The sequence below is a fragment of the Podarcis filfolensis genome (genome assembly GCF_964270895.1).
Source record: "Podarcis filfolensis genome assembly, chromosome: 13".
Lineage (NCBI taxonomy): Eukaryota > Metazoa > Chordata > Lepidosauria > Squamata > Lacertidae > Podarcis > Podarcis filfolensis.
Window position 1 is genome coordinate 3225389 of NC_139615.1, and position 21536 is coordinate 3246924.

The 21536-nt window shown below is 46.1% G+C and overlaps 1 protein-coding gene across 10 annotated transcripts in view; it reads right to left on the reverse strand.

The window, feature by feature from the left end:
• DLG4 (discs large MAGUK scaffold protein 4) overlaps nt 1-20250 on the reverse strand; it is a gene marked incomplete at its 5' end in the record, with an annotated part of 144078 nt that extends 123828 nt beyond the window's left edge. For 4 of the 10 annotated variants that reach the window (XM_083580879.1, XM_083580878.1, XM_083580875.1 and 1 more), the window contains 2 exons: nt 12205-12275; nt 14888-15004. In XM_083580879.1, coding sequence (XP_083437005.1) covers nt 12205-12275; nt 14888-14981 — 165 coding nt within the window. Of the gene's footprint in view, nt 1-694; nt 1393-12204; nt 12276-14887; nt 15005-20225 lie in introns of those variants that run through there. The other 6 variants (XM_083580872.1, XM_083580867.1, XM_083580865.1 and 3 more) reach the window with 4 other exon arrangements.
• Between the last annotated feature and the right edge of the window lie 1286 nt (nt 20251-21536).

Consider the following 21536-nt stretch of genomic DNA (forward strand, 5'->3'; position numbering starts at 1 on the left):
ATGTGTGTGTGTGCATGCACAAACATGCACACACCTGCACCCAATGTCAGCCTTGTAGTGTGTTGTGTTCCCAGTGCTCCGCCACCGTCACCATCATGGGCACGTTCCTTTAGCTGCAAGCTCTTTAAGACACAAGCCTTGTGGCATCCACTTTCAGCACCACGGAGAGCACCAAAGATTCAGCACCAGGGCCAGCATCCTCACATTCCAGCAGTAAAGATGCCACCTTTTGCAGCTGCAACACCCCATTTCTCTCCCTCCTGCCTCTTTATAGGGATGATTCCACCTCCCCAATCTCACCGCCACTACCCCACATCACCCTATAGAGCCTTATCCCACGCAGCCATCGGCTCCATGGAAACTGCTCATGGGAGAGACAGAAGGCTTCTGGAGACCTCCTCCCACCACTTCAAGCAATGGAGGAGTCTCTTCCATTGCTTACCACAACCATCATAACCACCCCTATCGCCAGTGACCACCTTGGCACCCAGTAGCATTGCCAAGCTGTTCCATGCCACCCATCAGCAACTGCCCCTGCTCCGTCGCTTGACACACAGACAAACACACATGGCTTTCTAGAGCTCTCTTACCCCCCTCCCCTTCCCACCCTTTGCAGAGGTGAGCAAACTGCCCCACAGTTAACAAGAAGCACAAAAGATGGCACAAATATACCCCCTCCAGAGGCAAATCTTACCTTGGTAGTGACTATGCACAAGCAGTCCATCCCTTTCTTGACTCAAGCACCTAGCTGGGAAAGGTCTGTAGAACATCAGATATTCCGGGGCTCAGGGTTACCGCTTACCCCCCCCTCAACTATGGTTCTTGGGTAGCTCACCCTGACTGATGAGGGGTACCAGGGGTGTTACGTCCCACCCGCCCCTGAGCTACGCTTTGGTGTATCCTAGGGGTGCCAATGCTGGCATCTGGGTGGTGTGTGTGTGTGTGTGTGTGTGTGTGCGCGTTAGGGTGGGGGGATGCCAGTTGGGAGTATGCGAGAGATGAAAGGCAGCGTGTGTGAAAGGAGAGGCGAGAGATCCAAAAGGAAGGGGGGGAGAGAGCTTACAGTGAGGGGGGGGGAGTGACAGAATGTAAGGAAGGAAGGGGAGGGTGGAAAAAGGAAGGAGGCTCTGCCTGTTCTCAGAGAAACAGAGTCCTTTGCTCCCTTCGCTCAAGATGGGCAGCTGGAAAGAGGTGCAGAGGTGGAAAAGAAGGTGGAGGGGTGGGAAAAGAGGGGAGGAAGAGAGATAGAGAGAAGGGGGGAAGAAGGGGGAAATGGGGGGAAGGCCAGGAGCAGGGGGGGTCCCGCTAAGATGTAGGGGCTGAATTGGAGAGAGGAAGAGCCCTCTTGCTGCTCCCCATCAGAGGGAGGGGAGAGGGACCTGGAATATGGAGCAGTGAGTGAGGGGGGCACAAAGAAAAAGGGGGGAGGGAGAGAAGGTTAACCTTTTGAGTGCCAGAAAGGATCCAGCCCAGCAAGGGAGGTGGGCGGTGTGTGGAGGCAGCAGCGTCACCGGGAGTTAACTCTCCCAGCGCCAGAGAGACTGAAGAATGAGAGGCTGGCGGGAGGGAGATTGAATTTCAATTGTGGGTGAAAGTGAAAGGCACAGACAGCCTCTTCCCAGCACCAAAGTCCAGAAAGGATCAGGAAGGGAGAGATCAGGAACTTTGGTGGGGTGTGTGTGTTTGTACGTGTGTGAGACTGCAAGTGTACATTTTTGTCATATGAGCTCACCCAGTATGGGTCATGCATGTAACTGGCAGAAAGTGGTGGTGACAAAGTGGGATCCAAAAGGCGTTGGAAGACCCTGGGAACCCAGTGCTTATGCACAAGCGTTGAGTGTGATATTTCAGGGCAGGGAAGATTTTTCTTCCTTTGTATAATGGTTGGGAGGGAGAAGATAATCACAAGTATATGTATATGTGAGTGTGTGTGACACACACACAGTCTCACTCACATACACACTGGAGACCAATTTAATTTTACACCTAACAGGAAATATCTCATATAAAATGGTGGGGGGCTGCCTGGGAGCCAGGAGAGGGGGTAAAAAAAGAAGAATGCCACCCCCCACAAATCTGACCTTTACACACACAGGATCTCCAGGAATTCATTAACATTCTCTCCCTCAAACCCCTGCAAAAAAAAAAAAAACAGACTGCAATAGGTTAAATTTGGAGTTGAAGACAGGAGGGCTAAAAAGAAAAGATCAGATCCAACTGCCAGGAAAATATATGCCCATGAAAAGAGAGATAGAAATATATGGTCAAACGGATGTTGGGGTGGGAGGGAGGAGAGTTTTAAAAACTGCAGCTAAAATGCCTTGATCACAGAAGTGAGGGGGAGGCAGAAAACAGAAGATCTGCTGGAAATGGAGAGAGAGAGAGAATATCAGGGAGTATGTGCCAGTAGATATACATAGGTATAGATGCATGAGACAGACAGACAGAAAATGGGAAATGTTGTGTGTGTGTGCTTTTATATGTGTGCCTATGTGTGTACATAGAATAATAAATAATAATATATTTGATTTCTTACCCACCCTTCACCATAAGGTCTCAGTGCGGGTTTCCGCTATCTTGAAATACAATATGAAAAGCAGTTTAAAACAGGAAGAAAGGAAGCTGCTTTATACTGAGTCAGACCATTTGATCCATCTAGCTCAGTACTGTCTACACTGACTGGCAGTGGCTCTAAGGGTTTCAGTCTCTGGGTCTCTCCTAGCCCTACTTGGAGTTGCAGTAAGGGATTGAACCTAAGGCATTCTGCATGCCAAACAAACGCTCTACCACTATGGTCCTTCCCAAATTACAGTCACAAGAATAGGGTAGGTCCTAAATATATCATTCTCAGGTGGCAATGGTCAGGATAAAGAGGTGCATTTTCACCATATGAGGAGAAACCTGGCGTGAAGGTTGCAGGTGCACCTCTGTAGGGAAGGAATTCCACAACTTAGGGACTGGTTGTCCCTCAGTGGTGGAGCGTCTGCTTTGCATGTAGAAGGTCCTAGGTTCAATCCGCAATGGCATCTCAAGGGGGGCTGGGGAAAAACCCTGCCTGAAGAACCGCTGCCAGACAGTATAGACAATACTGGGCTAGACAGATTTACGGCCCAGCTCAGAATAAGGTACAGCTTCCCATGATCCTAACTTAGGGGTTGTCCCAGAGAACCACCACCCCAAAGCTCTGATGCCAGAGGAACTACCAAGAGCTGATCATTCTCTGCTGGTCTTAACACCTGAGAGGATGTGTGGGAAAAGAAGAGGAGTCCTTTCAGCTATTTGAGGCCCTAAGTCCTATTTGGCAGCCTATACTCTTCTTTTCGGTTCTCATAGGTGGCCCACCACCCCAAGGTGGCTTTCAGGCCCTGAAGTCCCTTCCCAAATGTCCCACATGTTATTAAAATTTCTCTTTTCAGGTGAACACTTCCAACAGGAACCCCAAAACAGTCACTGATTTGACTTCAGCCCTTCCCACTTACTGCCAGACAAAGCGAGTACAAGGCCAGCCAGATTAGAGACACCCTGAGCAGCAGATGAGGGGGCCGAAATTTGAGGAGCACTTGCTTTGGCCCTGCAAGCTGTCTTGGGAGACAAGACATTCTGGCTGTGCTTTTGAGGAGGCAAGCTTGAGAGACTCTTCAGCTGCTAGGCATTATGTCTCGCATTCTAGGAAGGGTTTTTAAATTTCTCCAAGGCAGGCGGAGCAAGAGATCCAACCCATGAGGTTCCCCTGCACAAGCACTGAGTTGTACCCCATCTTAATTCATAGGAGGGACACCAAGATGCCTCCCTTCCCCATTACAGCCAGGATAGTTTTATTAGTATTCTTCCATAACAGGTGTTTGGCTGGCCTTCATATATACCAGGGATGGGAACCTTTGACCCTCCAGATGTTGCTGGATTACAACTCCCATCATCCCAGGCCATTGGCTGGGGCTGATGGGAGTGGGGACTCCAACAGCTTCTGGAAAGCCAAAGGTTCCTCATTCTGGAGCTAAACACAGAACAAACCCTTCTGGGTTGCCTGAACTACTGTTAATATTATAAAGCCTCACATGGTTCAGGGCCCCAATCCCCTTAGGGACCACCTTTCCCCTCATGAACCTACCTCATCACCAGAGGCCCTTCTTCTTGCCCTGCCCCCTCCAAGAGAGGCACAGAAGTTGGCAACATGAGAGCAGGCATTCTCAGTGGTGGCTCCCTGATTGTGGAGTGCTCTCCCCAGAGCGTTGGACACACCTAATTCCATCAATATCAGCCATTGAGCACCAGTCAAAGACATTCCTGTTTCCCCATGCATTTGGCTCAATGTGGGGGTCACAGGGTATGATGATCCCCACGCCTGTATTGGTGTTCATCTTTCAGCAGGGTGGGGTAGGATTTATCACTTTCTTTGTTACGACAGGATGAACACGTTCCATCAATTAATGTTATTTTATCTTAATGATGTACTTTAAGTTTTTTATCATGCAGGTTTTTATAACTGCAAGTAGCTTTGAGACAGTTTAGTAGTAAATGACAAATAAATGCAATAATGATAATGATAATCCAGCTCACCAAATCAGACAGTCTGGCACTGAAATTCATCATCATCATCATCTAACGAAATAATAGCAGTGATATTATTATTATTATGCAGGCTCCTAAGACCAGACAGTCTGCAGGATGCCAGGTTAGCAAAGGCTGCCCTAGGACTACATAGCCAGTGCTTGAAGTCTGCAGCATTCCCTTGCTACATATGGAAAGGTAGACTGCCCCAGCACACTGAGGAACCCTCTGAAACCCTCCAAGAATTTTCTGGCACCTTGCCCTCCAGCCAGCTTTAGCCCACACTAAACTGCTTCAGCTCTTGGGAGGGAGAGAATCTGTTCCTAGAAAAAGGACTTCCTTCCTGTCACATTGAAACTGGCGGCTGCTGCTCCTTCCTCTTATCCTCTCTCCGTCTCAGCAGACAGGATAAACAAACTCTGTGAAGTCACTCTCACAGTCATTTACACCAGCAACTAAAATTATGAAGTTGTGGGGGGGGCTGAATAATCTCTCTTCTGGAGCGAGGTTCAGTTGGGGAAGGAGATGAGAGAGGGCTTATGAGATCATGAGCACTGAGAGGAAATTGACAAAGCAGGACAAGGGGGTGCAGAGACAAATAAAAATCATGGCCCACAAAAACCACGTCATCCTCAGAAACTAACAGAGAGAACATAAGAAGAGCTTTGTTGGATCAGGTGAAAAGGTCTACCCGGGCCAGCCTCGAGCTTCCAACAGGTGCCCTAATGGGAAGCCCTCAAGCAGAACACAAGGGCAACAGGGTCCTCATACCTGCTGTGGCTCTAAAAGCAACTGGTGTTCAGTGCTAGACTGCCCTTGGCCATGGAAGTTGCATATAAAGCTATCTCATGCCATCAGGCATCTCATTTAGCACACTTCCAAAGTCTTTTTAAAGTGATGGTAGAGGAAACTGAATTTGAGGCCTTCTGTGAGCAAATAATGTATTCAGTCACCAAACTGAAGCCCCTTCCAACAGCCAATGGTGGATCTCTCCATCTCCATAAATCTGTCTTACACTTAAGCTACTGACCACCACTCCATGGCAGAGAGTTCAATTCCACACTACTGTCAATCAATTGCAGAGGATAAGCTAGGGCAGGGGTGTCCAACTGGTCGATCATGATCTAATGGTCGATCGCGGGACCCTGATCATCCCCCCCCCAAAAAAAGCTCGAGAACTTTGGCTGATCCTCCCCCCAAAAAGCTTAACAACTCTGGTCAATACAATGGGTCACTGCCAGTTTTTTTATAGATCACAGTCTCTTGGAAGCTGGACGTGCCTGAGCTACAGTATTACTGGAGGGGGACACCTACCCATATCATTAATAATTGTATTAATTTCAGTCATCTCCCTCTTAGGCCGACATCTCCTTGGCCCAGCCAACTGTCCCCCTCCCTGCTAGTTTTTAGCAGCCAAGAGATGATTACTGAGGGGTTATGCTGAAGGTATAGAGAATGGATCTTTTATCCCCTTCCAGTGGAACTAGCGTATAAGATTGCTCTGCACAAAGCCCCAAATACTTGAGCTTGCTCCAAACTGCTGATCATTTCAGTTGCCCTTTTCAGCAGGTCTGGCGCCAGCTGTCAACCATGTCAGGCATTTGACAAGGGGCCCAGAGTATCAGCAGAGCCCCTCACTTGCCTGACCAGGTTCTGCTGCCATTCACTGCTAAACAGACCTCAGAGGCTTTTCAGCAACAGGAAACGGTCCCACTTTGGAACAGGAGCCAAACTTGAGTCCCATCTGTGCTAGCCTTCCTCCATTTTTAAGTCACTCAAAAATATTATTAATGAACTTATGTAATGCCCTGGCCCACAGATCTATAAAATTTACTAATTTCATATATCTATAGTTCAAGCAGGATTATAAATATATTAAATCTGTGGATTTAACAGATGTATGGGGCAAGGGATTGCATTTTGGGTATTGTAAGATGGCAAGTGGTCACCATGGCTGGGAGCAGAGTTTAGCTCCCACTCAAAAGTGGTGGTGCCCATCCATCAATGAAGTGAATCCAGAAGCCCAGTGGAGGGGCAGTGAGTGGGGCCAACGCAGCAGCAGCAGAAGCAGCAGCAGCAGAGAAAGCGTGTGGTGGCCGTGGCAGAGCTGAGCCAAGATCTGCTTAGCTCATCAGCACTGTGCCAAGGGCAACTCTAGTTCTGGTGTTTGTCCTGCTTCTCTGCACCTTTCCCTGCTCTATGCTAGCCATTTTGAGATGAGACAAGCAGAAGTGTAACGTGGCTGCCCTATAGATTTGTATAAAACCCATGAGGAAACAGGCTAGCCTTATCTTCTGCCTCTTTCTTAACCCACCCTAGAACCACCCCTCGTGGGGGTCATTGGTGAGAAACAGAGAGAAGGCAGATCTAAATTCCAGGCCTTCCAGGATCTGCCCCTCTTTGAGCAACTGCATCTGTGCAGAAAAGCACACTTTCATGCCCCACAAGCCATGCTCTGCCCTTCCCCCACTGGGACTGCTCATTCTCCTTTACTCAGTCCCTATATAAGCTTCCCCATCTTCTTAGCAAGGACCATGCTTGTAACATCAATAAATAATCATTCTCAGCATTTATACATAGATTTATGAGTGTTCAAACATTGCTTTAACATGTAATGCATCAGAAATCCTTATAAAGGCAGGTCCCTATTATTCTTCCCAAAGCCATGCAGTTAATCAAGAGAGCCAGTATGGTGCAGTGGTTAGAGGTATTGGATTAGAACCTGGGAGACTAGAGTTCAAATCCCTACATAGCCTTGAAACTCATTGCATGGCCTTGGGCCAGTCATAGTCTCTCAAGCTAACCTACACTGCAGGGTTGTTGTGAAGACAAAACAGGGAGTAAGTGAACAATGTATGCCACCTTCAGCTCCTTTGAGGACATATGGAATTTAAACGTGTTGAATAATAAAATAAAAGAATTGCACTTCAAAGGACACACTCCAACCATGCAAAAACACATGGAAAATGGCCCATAAGGGGCATTGTCTGGGGACAGACAAAGGGCCATACAGAGAGTTTTAGAGGGCTGCTTCCAGACCCCATTCCTGTTATAATTCACCCCATTCAGCAGCCGCTCCACTGCAACATTCTGAACCAGCTGTAAGCTTCTGGACATTCTTCAAAGGCAACCATACGCAAAGCCCATGGTAGTAATTCAAGTGAGTTTTAATGCAGACATGGCCAGATCTGACACATCTAGGAAAAAAGTGTAGTTAGTACATCAGCCTTGGTCATGCAGAGACTCTCAGTCACTGCAGAAAGTGGGGTCTCCAGGAGTGAACCTCACCTCATAGATTCTATTTGTTCCTGTTTCACATCCTTATCCTGCCACTCTGCCCTGGTTCCTCAGAAATTGCTTCTATATCCACCCCTGCCCTGACAACCTCCATTTGACTATTTTGGTCTGGATGGAAAAGAAACCTGAGCTCGAAACAATGAAGTTATGCTCAGAATAGGCCCACTGAAAACAATGGACCTAAGTTAGTCACATTCATTCATTTCAATGGGACCGCTCTGAGAACAACTAATGTGGGATAGAACCCTGTCACTGTAGAGGCCCTGATGGAGCAGGTTTCAGCTCCATATTGGGGTGAAGGTGGGAGAAGAGAAAGGGAGCATAAGAAGAGTACTGCAGCAGCAGCTGAATCAAGCCAAAGACCCACCTAGTCCAGCATCTTGTTCTCATAGTGGCCAACTAGATGCCCCAATGAGAAACCCACCAGCAAGACATCTCCAGTGTGTGACAAACAGAACAGAGGTGTTGGTGAAGAAGTATTCCCCCCCTCTCTCTCACACACACACGCACACACACACGCACACACACAATTCACCTGTGGAACTCACTGCTACAGGAAGCTGTAACAGGCAGCAGCAAGAGAAATAGATAATCATAGAATAGTTGGAAGGGACCCATGGGCCATCTAGTCCAACTGCCTGCAATCTCAGCTAAAGCATCCATGACAGATGGCCATCCAACCTCTGTTTAAAAACCTCCAAGGAAGGAGAGTCCACCACCCCTCGTGGGAGTCTGTTCCGCTGCTGAACAGCTCTTACTGTCAGAAAGTTTTTCCGAATGTTTAGTTGGAAACTCCTTTCTTGCAACTTGAAGCCATTGGTTTGAGTCCTACCCAGTGGCGTAGCGTGGGGGGTGCAGGGGGGGCGGGCCGCACCGGGCGCAACATCTGGGGTTAGGGCAAATCCATGGGTTAGGGGGCGCAAATCCACGGGTTAGGGGGCGCAAATCCACGGGTTAGGGGGCGCAAATTACTTGCCTTGCCCCGGGTGCTGACAACCCACGCTACGCCACTGGTCCTACCCTCCAGAGCAGGAGAAAACAATCTTGCTCCCTCCTCTATGTGACAGCCCTTCAGATATGTTATGTACTGAGTTGAATAGGATCCAAACTGCAGCAGTCTGATTGGTCCTAGAACAATAGGATCCAAAAGGCAGCAGTCTGATTGGTCCTAGAACAATAGAATTCAGAATGCAGCAGTCTGATTGGTTCTAGAACAATGCAGCAGTATGATTGGTTGGCAGGAACCACCCAATCATGCTCCAGATAAAAGTGAATCCACAACCTGATTGGCTTACAGTAGAATTCCGGAATTAGCCAATCATGTGCAGCCCATTGTGTAAATAATGTATATAAAGCAGATACTTTGAGGGGACTTTCATTCATTCCTCCTCACCACTATGAGCTGAATAAAGAGCATGAAATCACTTTGCAACTCTGAGTATATTTCAAGATAATTGAAGATGGCTATCATATATACTCTCACTCTCCTCTTTTCTAGTCTAAACATACCCAGCTCCTCCAAGTGCTCCTTATAAGGTTTAATTTCCATACCCTTGATCATCTTGGTTGCCCTCCTCTGCATACATTCCAACTTGTCAACATCCTTCTTAAATTGTGATGCCCACAACTGGACACAGTATTCCAAGTGTGGTCTGACTACCGGTAAGTCAGAATAGAGTGGTACTATTACTTCCCTTGATCTGGACACTATACTTCTGTTGATGCAGCCTAGAACAGCATTAGCTCTTTTTTTCTTTTTTTTCTTTTTTGCTGCTGCATCACACTGTGGACTCATGTTAAGCTTGTGGTCCACCAAGACCCCTAGATCCTTTTCACATGCACTGCTAGTAAGCCAGGTGTCCCCCATCCTATATTTGTGCATCTGACATTTGTCCCTATTTGTCCCTATTGAAATTCATTTTGTTAGCTAGCGCCCAGTTCTCCAATCTGTTATGGTCATTTTGAATTCTGATTCTGTCTTCTGCAGCATTAGCTACCCCTTCCAGTTTGGAGTCACCTGCAAATTTGATGAGCATCCCCTCAATTCCTTCATCCAAGTCATTTATAAAAATGTTGAACAACAACAGGCCCAGGACAAAACCCTACAGCACCCCACTTGTTACTTTTTCCAGGATGACGAGTAACCACTAATGAGTACTCTTTTGGGTAATGACACAGATGAGAGGGTTGTGGAGGTTACTACAGGCTGTGAAGTCCAAACTAAGTGAGGAACATGCCACTGACAAAGTAGGTAAAGGTAAAGGGACCCCTGACCATTAGGTCCAGTCGTGGCCGACTCTGGGGTTGCGGCGCTCATCTCCCTTTACTGGCCGAGGGAGCCGGCGTACAGCTTCTGGGTCATGTGGCAGCATGACTAAGCCGCTTCTGGCAAACCAGAGCAGCGCACAGAAACACCATTTACCTTCCCACCGGAGCAGTACCTATTTATCTACTTGCACTTTGATGTGCTTTCGAACTGCTAGGTTGGCAGGAGCAGGGACTGAGCAACGGGAGCTCACCCCGCCGCGGGGATTCGAACTGCCAACCTTCTGATCGGCAAGTCCTAGGCTCTGAGGTTTAACCCACAGCGCCACCCGCGTCCGTACTGAAGCTCAAAGCCAATGAATCCATGTCTCCATCGTTTCAGGGCATGGAAAGGCACCTGTGGCCTCTAATTGGCCGGATTCATAGAAGCAGATCCACCAGGGTGTGTGGGTGGGTGGGTGGGTGGGTGGGTGGGTGTGTGAGAGAGAGAGAGCCCACAGTTCTTTTCTCCACTTCTCCGTGTCTATTTCCCTTCTTCCATTCTCCCAGAAGAGAAGCAGTGAGATTAATTAACCAGAAGTTCACTCAATTAGAAAGAACATCCCCCAACAGTCCCTTAGAGTACTCCCTCCAACCCATCCGATCCGAACAGTCTGTACTGCTCTGCATACAACCTCAAAGAGTCTGGACAGTTTAATCTTCAACTACCCGTTGCCATGTCTCTTGCTTAAAACATATGTAAAGCTGCCTTATATTGTTGGACCGGCACCAGGATCTTAACCACACTAGCCCAGATCCATTCCCAATGGTGATACAGAAGACTGAATTTGGGATCCCCACTCGTGCAAGAGCTGGGTTACACCACACAGCCACAGCTCTTCCCCAAAAACATTTAGCTGTGTTCTGCCTCTCCCTGGCACCCATTTCCCAGTATTCATGTCCTCAAGGGGGAGAAACCTTCAGAAAAGGGCTTGAAATGAAATGGGCTCTTGGGACTTCAGGTGTACAGTGGTACCTCGGGTTACATACGCTTCAGGTTACATACGCTTCAGGTTACACACTCCGCTAACCCAGAAATATTACCTCGGGTTAAGAATTTAGCTTCAGGATGAGAACAGAAATCGTGCTCCAGCGGCGCAGCAGCAGCAGGAGGCCCCATTAGCTAAAGTGGTGCTTCAGGTTAAGAATAGTTTCAGGTTAAGAACGGACCTCCGGAACGAATTAAGTACTTAACCCGAGGTACCACTGTACAAAGATACTGCTTTGATGGCCCCAGGAGGGCCCCAGGGTCTGGTCTAAAGGCACGTGAAGCCATCACCTTGCTGAAGTTAAGCAAGTCTAGGTCAGAACAGTACTTGGATTGGTGACTGCCTAGGAACCACATGTATGTCGCCTTGGGTTTCATGTCAAAAGAAATAAGAGAGATATAAATGTAAAGAAATTTCTAAATTAAATAAATAAGATGATGTGAACTAGCTAGCTAGCAATCCACTCAGGGACCACAGAATCACTTCAAATTTACATTGGATTTTTTTCCCATTGGTGCACAATAAGAACATTAGAAAAGCCCTGCTGGATCAGGCCAAAGCAGGCCCATCTAGTCCAGCATCCTGTTCTCACAGGGGCCAGCCAGATGCCTGTGAGAAACCCACTAACAGGATCCAAGCACAAGAGCCTTCTCCCCTCCTGCGATTTCCAGCAGCTGGCATACAAAAGCACTGCTGCCTTGGACTGTGGAGGCAAAGCATAACTATTGTGGCCGGTAGCCATTATTTATTATTATTATTATTATTATTATTATTATTATTATTATTAACTGCCCTTCATCAAAAGATATCAGGGCTCCTCACAAGATAAAAATACAAATAAGTAGCTAAAACAAAAGCAACAAACAATAGCCCTATCCTCCTCCATGAACTTATCTAATCCTCTTTTGAAGACATTCAGTTTGGTGGCCATCACGGCCTCCAGTGGCAGCAAATTCTGTAATTCCACTGAGGCAGAATCCAAGGTTGGAGGAGTTGGGCTCAGGAATACTAAGAAAGTAAACAGCTATAGGAAGAGGAAGGAAATCACTGACAAAAGAGCACCTACCTTAGGCCGAGACCTCCGTGAAGTTGTGGGGCGAGTGTCTGAAATGGTCACTTCATAAAACTCCTGGATATCTAAACCAAGAGCATGGATGGAAAGTTTAATATTAGATAAAAAGGGGGGGGGGGAATCCCCAATATTTCTTTTTCTTCTTTTGTCTGAAAAATCAAAGCCACTATCTGGGAGGCACATTTTCACAAAACAGGCCTTGGAGGAGCCTCCTCTGCAAAGAACATCCTCCTGCAAGGTAGGCCAAGGGGAGCAGCTGTCCACACAGGTGTGGGAAGAAAAGGACTTAGGACTCCCCAGGTGCACACCAAGCGCCTTACAGCTGAGCTCCTAGATGCTTCCGGGCATCCCATCCCTACCTCCCTTCAGCCCAGCTCAGAAGTAATTATGAAACTCAGATTAAAGCCTATATTTAGACCCACGAGCTGAGCCAAACCCCTCCCTGGCTGGCTGGCTGAGTCTCTGCAGGTGCAGCTCTGGCATCAGGAGGAGGAGGAGGAGGAGGAAACAGATAAGGAGGCTGCTGCCTCCTAGCATTAGGGAGACTCAGCAGGTGTATGATAAGACAAGGCTCTTGGGCCCTGAAGCAAGGGTGAGAGATGAGAGGGCTGCGTGGTTGGAGGAAAGCAGCCCCCAAACCCATACACCTGGGCACCCTCAATGCTGAAAGCTCAACAAGGCTCACTACAAGTTTCATCTTCCGCCTCCTCCCTCCCCTTCAAAGCTCAGGCCTGGTATTCAGGAGATAATGCCTAATTTCCCTCTGATTCCCTCATTCCCAAAGAAGAAGAAAGTCTTCCCTAACTTTGGCCAACCTCTTTCCCCCCACAATTCCCCTTCTAAACCCCAGCCAACCAACAAGCTCCTCCCACTTTTAAGCTTCACCCACTTCTCCCCCCCTTCCTTCATTGCTTTAAGACCCTCCTCAACTTATCAAGTTCAGATAAGCAACTGCCCCAGCCAGATCCTCTTCCCTTTCCTCAGGGAATTATGCTTCATAGACCCCAGCCTGGAGCCTTCCAGATGTTTTGGACTACTATCAGCCGAGGCTGATGGGAGTTGTAGTCCAAAGCATCTGGAAGGCTCTAAGTTGGTGAATGCTCAGGTACCCATTTCAAAAAGTATTTGTACCCCGTGCTAAAGCTAACCGCACTTCGTTGGCTATTTGAACCCGTGTGCAACCCGCCCACCTGCAAAACAAATTAAACACAGTTGCTTCATTTCCCCCCTTGGCCTTCTGCATTTTTAGCTCCTCTAAACAGCGTTTTGAAATCTTGGAAAATTACAGGACTTGAGATCCCTGCTCAAAAATAACTTAAGATCTTTTAATCTAAAAATATAGTCAGGAACTGTTTTTCAAAAACTTCTCTCCTGGGAAACGGCGGTCACTGGAAATTTTAGTGGGAATTCTCCCTGCCCTGCCCCCTCCAATATGCAATCTCTGCTTGCCCATTTACACCACTATTTAGGAGAGGGATGCAGCTCAGGGGTAGAGCCTCTGCAGAAGATCCTAGGTCCAGTCCTTGGTGGCATCTGCACATAGGACTGGGAGACACTCCCTGTCTGAAACCCTGGGGAGCTGCTGCCAGTCAGTGTAGAGAATATTGAGCCACAGGGACCAATAGTCTCAAGCATAAGGCAGCTTCCTCTTATTTCTGCCTCTCCAAGAAGCTTTCAGGTTCTTTTTCGCTTTCTGCACACTTTCTCAGTAGCCCTCCTTCACAAAGCCACACTTCGTTGGCTTCTGCACCTAGTTCTCTAGCTTATCTATACATCTGGGGCAGGCAGGGCTTATTAACTTCAAGGCCTCAGGCTGCATCAACAGAAGTCTAGTGTCCAGATCAAGGGAAGTTATTCTGTCTTGGTCAGACCACACCTGGAGTGCTGTGTCCAGTTCTGGGCACCACAATTTAAGACGGATATTTACAAGCTGGAGTGCGGGCAGAGGAGGGTGACAAAGATGATCAAGGGTCTGGAAACCAAGTTGTATGAAGAATGGTTGAGGGAACTGGGTATGTTTAGCCTGGTAAAGAGGAGACTGGGAGGAGATATGTTAGCATCTTCAAATATCTCAAGGGCTGTCACATGGAAGATGAAGGCTAGGACCCAAACCAGTGGATTTAAGTTACAAGAAAGGAGATTCCAACTAAATATCAGGAATAAATTTCTGATGGTAAGAACTGCTTGACACTGGAACAGACTCCCTCGGGAGGTGGTGGACTCTCCTTCACTGGAGGTTTTTAAGCAAAAGTTGGATGGCCGCCTGTCTTGTATGATCTCGTAGAGATTCCTGCATTGCAAAGAGTTGGACTTGATGACCCTTGGGGTCCCTTCCAACTCTACAATTCTATGATTCTTTTGTTAATAAAGATGAGCATGGCTCTGAGCACATTCAGAGTGCATTCCCTGCACCTCATACTCCACATTTGGGAGTTGGGCTGTTAGGAGGGAAATGACTCATGCATTGACTTTCAGAAACTAAACTACTTTTTCCTAACCTGGAGCCCTCTAGCTGTTTTGGACTACAACATCTGGTGGGCCCCAGGCTTGGGAAAGTTGGACTGAGTACTGCATGTAAGCCCTGCCCCTTGCCATTAGGCTCCTCCTCAATTTCTTCAAGCAGCACCCTGGCTTGCTCCCCCCATCAATCCTTGTGTCAGCTACCTCCCATACGCACCCAGGAGAGCCTGAAACAGTTCACTTTGGAAAATCCCAAGGAGTTTTTCTGCCTTGTGTCGGAAATTCTGGTCCAGCAACAATGACTCTTCCATGAGGCGCAGGGCCGCCGTCGTGTCTGGAACAGAGGAGAAGAGAAAGAGGGAAGGGGGTTCAACACCAGTCCCATACCCACAAACACACATAAAAGGGAAGATTTGGTTTCCCCCCTCACTTGGAGAGGAGGAGGTAATGAGGCAACAGGACAGGGGCCCTGGGGTTAACCCCCCACTCTAGAAAGGGAAGATGCCATTTTTTTCATCCCCGGCCTCAGTTTGCTCAGCTGTAAAATGGACATCTGTGCTATGGCCTGTCTCAAGTGCAGGCATTTAGGTAGGTAGGTAGGTAGGTAGGTAGGTAGATAATTGTTGTGCATACCCGGTAATTCTATTTTATTTATTTAACAGAACTTGTTTGCCAATTAATTGTAAAAACCTCTAAGTAGTTTATATAAAATATACATTAAAATTATTGCTAAAAACTAGTTGACCTCCCCCCCCCCCAAAAAAGAGTGATAAAATCACCAGTTAACAATATACAGTATAGAAGAAATGTACATCTAAAAATATTAACTTGACCAGTCTGGATTGGCTTGCCTACGCAGAAGTGTTTTTAGCAGGCACCAAACACAATACCATAAGGTGCCTGCCTAGAAAGAACATAAGAAGAGTCCTGCTGGATCAGGCCAATGGTTCATCTAGTCTAGCATCCTGTCCTCACGGGGGCCACACAGGTGCCTCTGGGAAGCCTGCAAACAGAACCCAAGTGCAGCAGCAATGCTCTCCCCACCTGCAGTTCCTACCAAGTGGTGTTCTGAAAGCATGTTGCCTCTGACAGTGGAGGTAGACTGCAGCCATCATGGCTAATAGCGGTTGATAGTGTAGCCTTATTGGACTTTACTAATTGGTAGGGTCAGTGGCGTAGCGTGGGGGGTGCAGGGGGGGCGGGCCGCACCGGGCGCAACATCTGGGGTTAGGGCAAATCCATGGGTTAGGGGGCGCAAATCCATGGGTTAGGGGGCGCAAATCCACGGGTTAGGGGGCGCAAATTACTTGCCTTGCCCCGGGTGCTGACAACCCACGCTACGCCACTGGGTAGGGTGAGTGTTGCTCCCGGACGGGAGAAAGGAAGTCAAATGACACCGAGGGTTGGTTCAGAGAAAGAGTTTATTCTGCTCTCTGGATAGCAGAAGGCACTTGTGTGGTCAGCTCACAGCAAGTCCAAAGAAATGAGAAATTTCATGCAGTATATATATCCTCCAGGCACCCTCTCCCCCCTTCCCCAGGAATTCAAGCATGTCAGCTTATACACATAAGTTGACATCCATGACCATAAACAGTTATTCCTGTTCCAGCGCTCTTGATGTGCCAAGTTCCTGACATGCCAAATTCTCCATGAATTTGTCTAAACTTCTTTTAATACTATCCAAGTTCGTGGCCATCACTGCTTCCTGTGATAGTAAGTCCCATAGTTTCAACAAGGCACTATGTGAAGAAGTACTTTTTTAATCTGTCCTGAATCTCCCAACATTCAGCTTCACTGGATGTCCGTGAGTTCTAGGAGTTATGATCAAGGGATTAAAACTTTTCTCTTTCCACCTTTTCCATGCCATTCTCTACCCACTTTCTTCACATAAAAGGTAAAGGTAAAGGGACCCCTGACCATTAGGTCCAGTCATTGCCGACTCTGGGGTTGCGGCGCTCATCTCGCTTTACTGGCTGAGGGAGCCGGCGTACAGCTTCCGGGTCACGTGGCCAGCATGACTAAGCCGCTTCTGGCGAGCCAGGGCAGTGCACAGAAACGCCGTTTACCTTCCTGCTGGAGCGGTACCTCTTTATCTACTTGCACTTGGACGTGCTTTCGAACTGCTAGGTTGGCAGGAGCTGGAACAGAGCAACAGGAGCTCACCCCGTCGTGGGGATTCAAACCGCTGACCTTCTGATCGGCAAGTCCTAGGCTCTGTGGTTTAACCCACAGCGCCACCCGCCTCCCTTCTTCACATAGCACATAGTGAAACTATGAAACTCGCATGAGACTGTGAAGGCCACCAACTTGGGATGTTTTAATAGAAGATTGGACAAATTCATGGAGGCGGCTATTGATGGCTACCAGCCATGTTGGCTATGCTCTGTCTCCACTGATACTTCTGATACCAGTTTCTGGAAGCCACAGGAGAGTCAGTGCTCAGGTTCTGCTTGTGGGTTTCCCACATGGAACTGGTTGGCCACTGTGGGAACAGGATGCTGGTCTAGATAGGCTACTGACCTGATTCCATCAGGCTCTTCTAATGCTCTTAAGCCATGCTGGCTCTGCTTCAGCAAGGCTTGTTCTTCTATATGCTTGCTTACTTTTTCTTCCATCATATTTTCTACCAGTTTTCTTGGGAAAGAGACATTAAGCCTATGATTTTCAGGATTCCCTTAGATTCCTTTTTTAAAAATCGGTGTTACATTGGCTATGGAAGCTGATCTGGGAGACAAGTTCTATATTTTTGTTAGAAGATCAGCAATTTAACATTTGAGTTCTTTCAGAATTCTTGGGTGGGTGGATTTCAACCAGATTTGACTATTTGTCAGTTGTTAATTTGTCTATTAGGCCTAGACTTCATCTCTCATCACTACTACCTGCCTCAGTTCCTCAGTCTCCCTTCCTGAAAAAGCTAGTTCAGGCACCAAGATATGCCCTATATGGTCCTCTGTGAAGATATTCAGCTTCTCTGCAATCTCCTTATCCTCCTTTAGGACATCTTTGACTACCTTGTCATCCAATGGTCTAAACTCTCCCCCCCCCCCCCCCCCGCCACCCACTGTTAATGTATTTAAGCAACTTATTGTTTGTCTTAATAGTTTTAACAATGTGCTCCTCATAATCTTTTTTTTAGCATCCCTTACTGTCTGCTTGCATTTTATTTTTTTTGCCAAAGCTTGTGTTCCTTTTTGTTTTATCAATTTGATGACTTCATTTTTTTTCTGAATGAAGCCTTCTTATCTCTAATAGCTTCTTTGATTCTGCTTGTTAACCACATTGGCGACTTCTTAGCCGTCATGGTACCTTTCCTGACCTGCAGTATACACTCCACTTGAGCTTTAACACTGTTTTTAAACAATTCCCCAGCATTCTGGAGTGATTTTAACCTCTTAATAATATGTTCTTACGATGTTCTTATGAATTTTCAACACATATCAATGGGCAAGGAGATCCGGAGTGTAGATGCTGCCATGGTGAAAGATAGCTTCATTTTTAAATTATAAACTGCCTTGAATATTTTATAGAAAGCTGGGGTTTAAATGTTGGAAAATAACAAAATAAATGGTGCTGAGCCAGCCACCTATGGAGAGCAGCGTACATAAAGAATCATCTGTTAATTGTTTCAGAAACATTTGTCTGAAGTTATGTCCTTTTACTAGCTTTTCCCTGACCCACAAGATTGCACTCTCTTTATTACTGAATTTCTGTTTATGTTAATGCAGTTTTATTGGTTTTGTGTTACATTTTGTCTATCGCTGGGTATAGCTGGGTAGGCTACTGCACCTGAACGCTTCAAAGGGACTGGAGCCTTACTTTAAAAAAAAATCAAATATATTAAAAATTCAGAGGGAGACGCCCCATAGAGACTGTCCCATTCGTTGTGCATTGGAAATGTTGTGGGAACAAAATGACAAAATTGACAAAATGATAGGAAGGATTCGAAACCTGCGGGACCAGAGATTTACAGAAGCTTGGAAGAAGTATATGAATTATTTGAAGAGCGACTGTAGTCAACAAATTACGCTAGTAGGACTACAAGAAGTTTTGTAAGGAGAAATATACAAAGTGTTACAAAGTAGAAAAAGATAGTGATATTGGTTATGAGTTTGAAATGTAATAGGGAAGATAAATGCATACTAAGAGATTAGATTGGAAAATTTTCAGACAGGATTGATGGAAGTAAAAAAAATTGAATAAGATGTAAAAGTATGTTTAATTACTGTTGAAAACAATATGTTAAAAAACTAATAAAAATGTATATATATAAAAAAGGAAATTTTATGGGAACGTTATCTTAAATTAGAACGATGATAGTCCATAAGAAGTGTGAGGTAACATAATCTTGCAGTCTTCACCCACACAAAATTTATGGCGTGTGGAGAATGAGCAAAAAGGGGATGGAGGTGACCTCTCTCTCTTCAGTCTAAGACATGGAGAGTGGGGGGACGGGACCTTGTGCTTTCAAGTGAATGTATGAAGATACAGGAACCACAAAATGGTGTCCCTTCCCCGCCAGGGGAGTGAAGATCAGCACAAGAAACAATGGGGGAATAAAGATCTACACCGGGAACTGCTGTCTCAGTGGATCCTGCCCCCTGAGGCAGTCACCCCACCTTGCCTCATGGGTGGCAAAAGGGTGCTTTAATTCAAATTACCCATCCTATTTTGCTTGATGAATAGTTCTCTCAACTCCCCGTGGCTCCTTTTTGCCTCATGGGGCTGCCCGCTCTGGGCTTATAGAACATCTCAAATCATCTCACTATTGGAATTCCACTGCCACTATGGAAGATACGATTATTTCTGAGTGACAATCAATCAATCAATCAATCAATCAATCAATCAATCCAAACTATCTCTGACTGTCTTTGTCACAGCACAGATAGCCTGGCCAAACATGAGGCAGTTTGAGCAAGAAATCTTCATTATTGCCATAAAATCTTGTCTCAGGTATACCAACCAATGGTCTCAGGTGTATCAAAAAATATATAAAATAATTAAATCCCCTGTTTAAGCCTCCCCACAACTGTCATGGCTGACTGTGCGGACTGATAACATGAAAGCTTGTCGCTCTAAAGGACATTTGACATGGATGCTAGCTAGGCTTTGGTTTCAATAGCCCAGCAATAGAAAGCCTTGAAAAAAAATATAGACTTAATTTAATTATTTTATGAAATTTATACAGTGCTTGACTGGAGGGGAAAAAAACAACCCTCAAAGCAGATTACATTTGTCTTTTTGGTGTGTGTGTGTGTGTAGAAATATACAATTTATGTGCCGTCTCTAGAGGGATGGACGATCCAGAACAATTTTAAGTCATCTGGTGGTATTTTATTTCCTGTGCTTCTGACTTAAGAGGCTTGACATTCACCATCCACTCCAGCTCAGGAAATATGGACGTCTTGGTTTATATAGGTGTGTTGCCATGCCTTTCCCTCATAATTTATTGTTTGTGTGTGGTGTGATGTAAGGCGCTTTTTGGGTTGTCGGCAATGCTCACTATGTAACAATAAAAAATAAAAGCATAAATAAAAGCTGGATATAACGGTTCGTACATGATGCTTTTAATAAATGTCTGGATACTTAGCATTTTATAACATGTACTTAAACTTCTTTTTTTTTTAAAGATATTTATTGAAGTTTTACAAAAACATAAATTTACAAAATGAAAAAAGGTCATATAAAAAGAAAAAGATACAAAAAAACATAGAAAAATACATGAAAAAGAAAAAAGAAGAATAAAAATACAAAACACAGAAGACAAATAGCTAAAAAAGAATTAAAAACAAGTCCATTTTTTGTTACTTTAAACTCATTATCTTATTTCCTTGGCCTTCTGTTCCTATCCTGCCTACTCTACCCCCTTCTCCTTTTCCCGCCAAAACCCAACTGCCGTTAACTGTCACACACACCTGTTCCAACTGTCTCCCTTCACCCTCAGCCAATCAGCACACAGCACATTCCAACATTCCATCCCTCTCACCCCCTTACATTCATCTTCTATCTGGTCTATCTAATATTGTTGTAAACAAAAATTGCCCTTTTTCCCTTATGGGGTATCCAAGAGCCCATATAGAGTCCTTACATAGGTTCCCTATTGGTAGGAGAGAATAACAGAGGCCAACCAGAGAATACTGAGAAGCAAAAAAGCTAGTAAGCTTGATCTTTATTGATCTGTTGCAACAGGGTGCTCCCCTCACCAGCGGGAGAGAGGAGGAACCCCGAAAAATGGCATGCAAGGCCTTATAAAGACTTTTGAAATTGCCACCCTGTAGATCAAGACCACCCCCAGAAACATCATACACACATCACAGAAGGGGTGTAACCTAAGACCACCCCTCAGATAGATCACACCTACATCACAGAAAAGGCAGTCTAAACAGAAATTTGAATGTTGTTTATCTCCTGTCTGGCAGGTTACTTGATCGGATTGCCTGGGGAGCCTGGCCAGTCTTTTGTAGTGATAAATACTTAGTTCCCGGGCCAGGTCACAGGCTCACACCCTATTCAAACAGACATATCCTTAAGACAGGATTTGTGAAGGAAAAGACAACGGGGAGGCTTTTCCACCTTGACCTTGCAGAGAAAACATTGCTCAGTTTAGGAATCAAAATGGCTTCAGATCGGCCTTTCTGTGCTGATCTATGTATGTGCAGTTATGAACATTACCATATATCTAAGACCTCAAAATTCCTATCACAATATATATTTTGGAAAGTGGTTTCGACACCGGCCACCATTTTGATTCAGCACACCGACTTTTGACCTGACTTTGCCCTTCTTTTGGGGGGTGGGGGGGTGTAGGTACGGCCGCCTCTCGAGATTGCCATTGCCAAACTTGCCACGAGGTTTCCTGACGTGGGCTT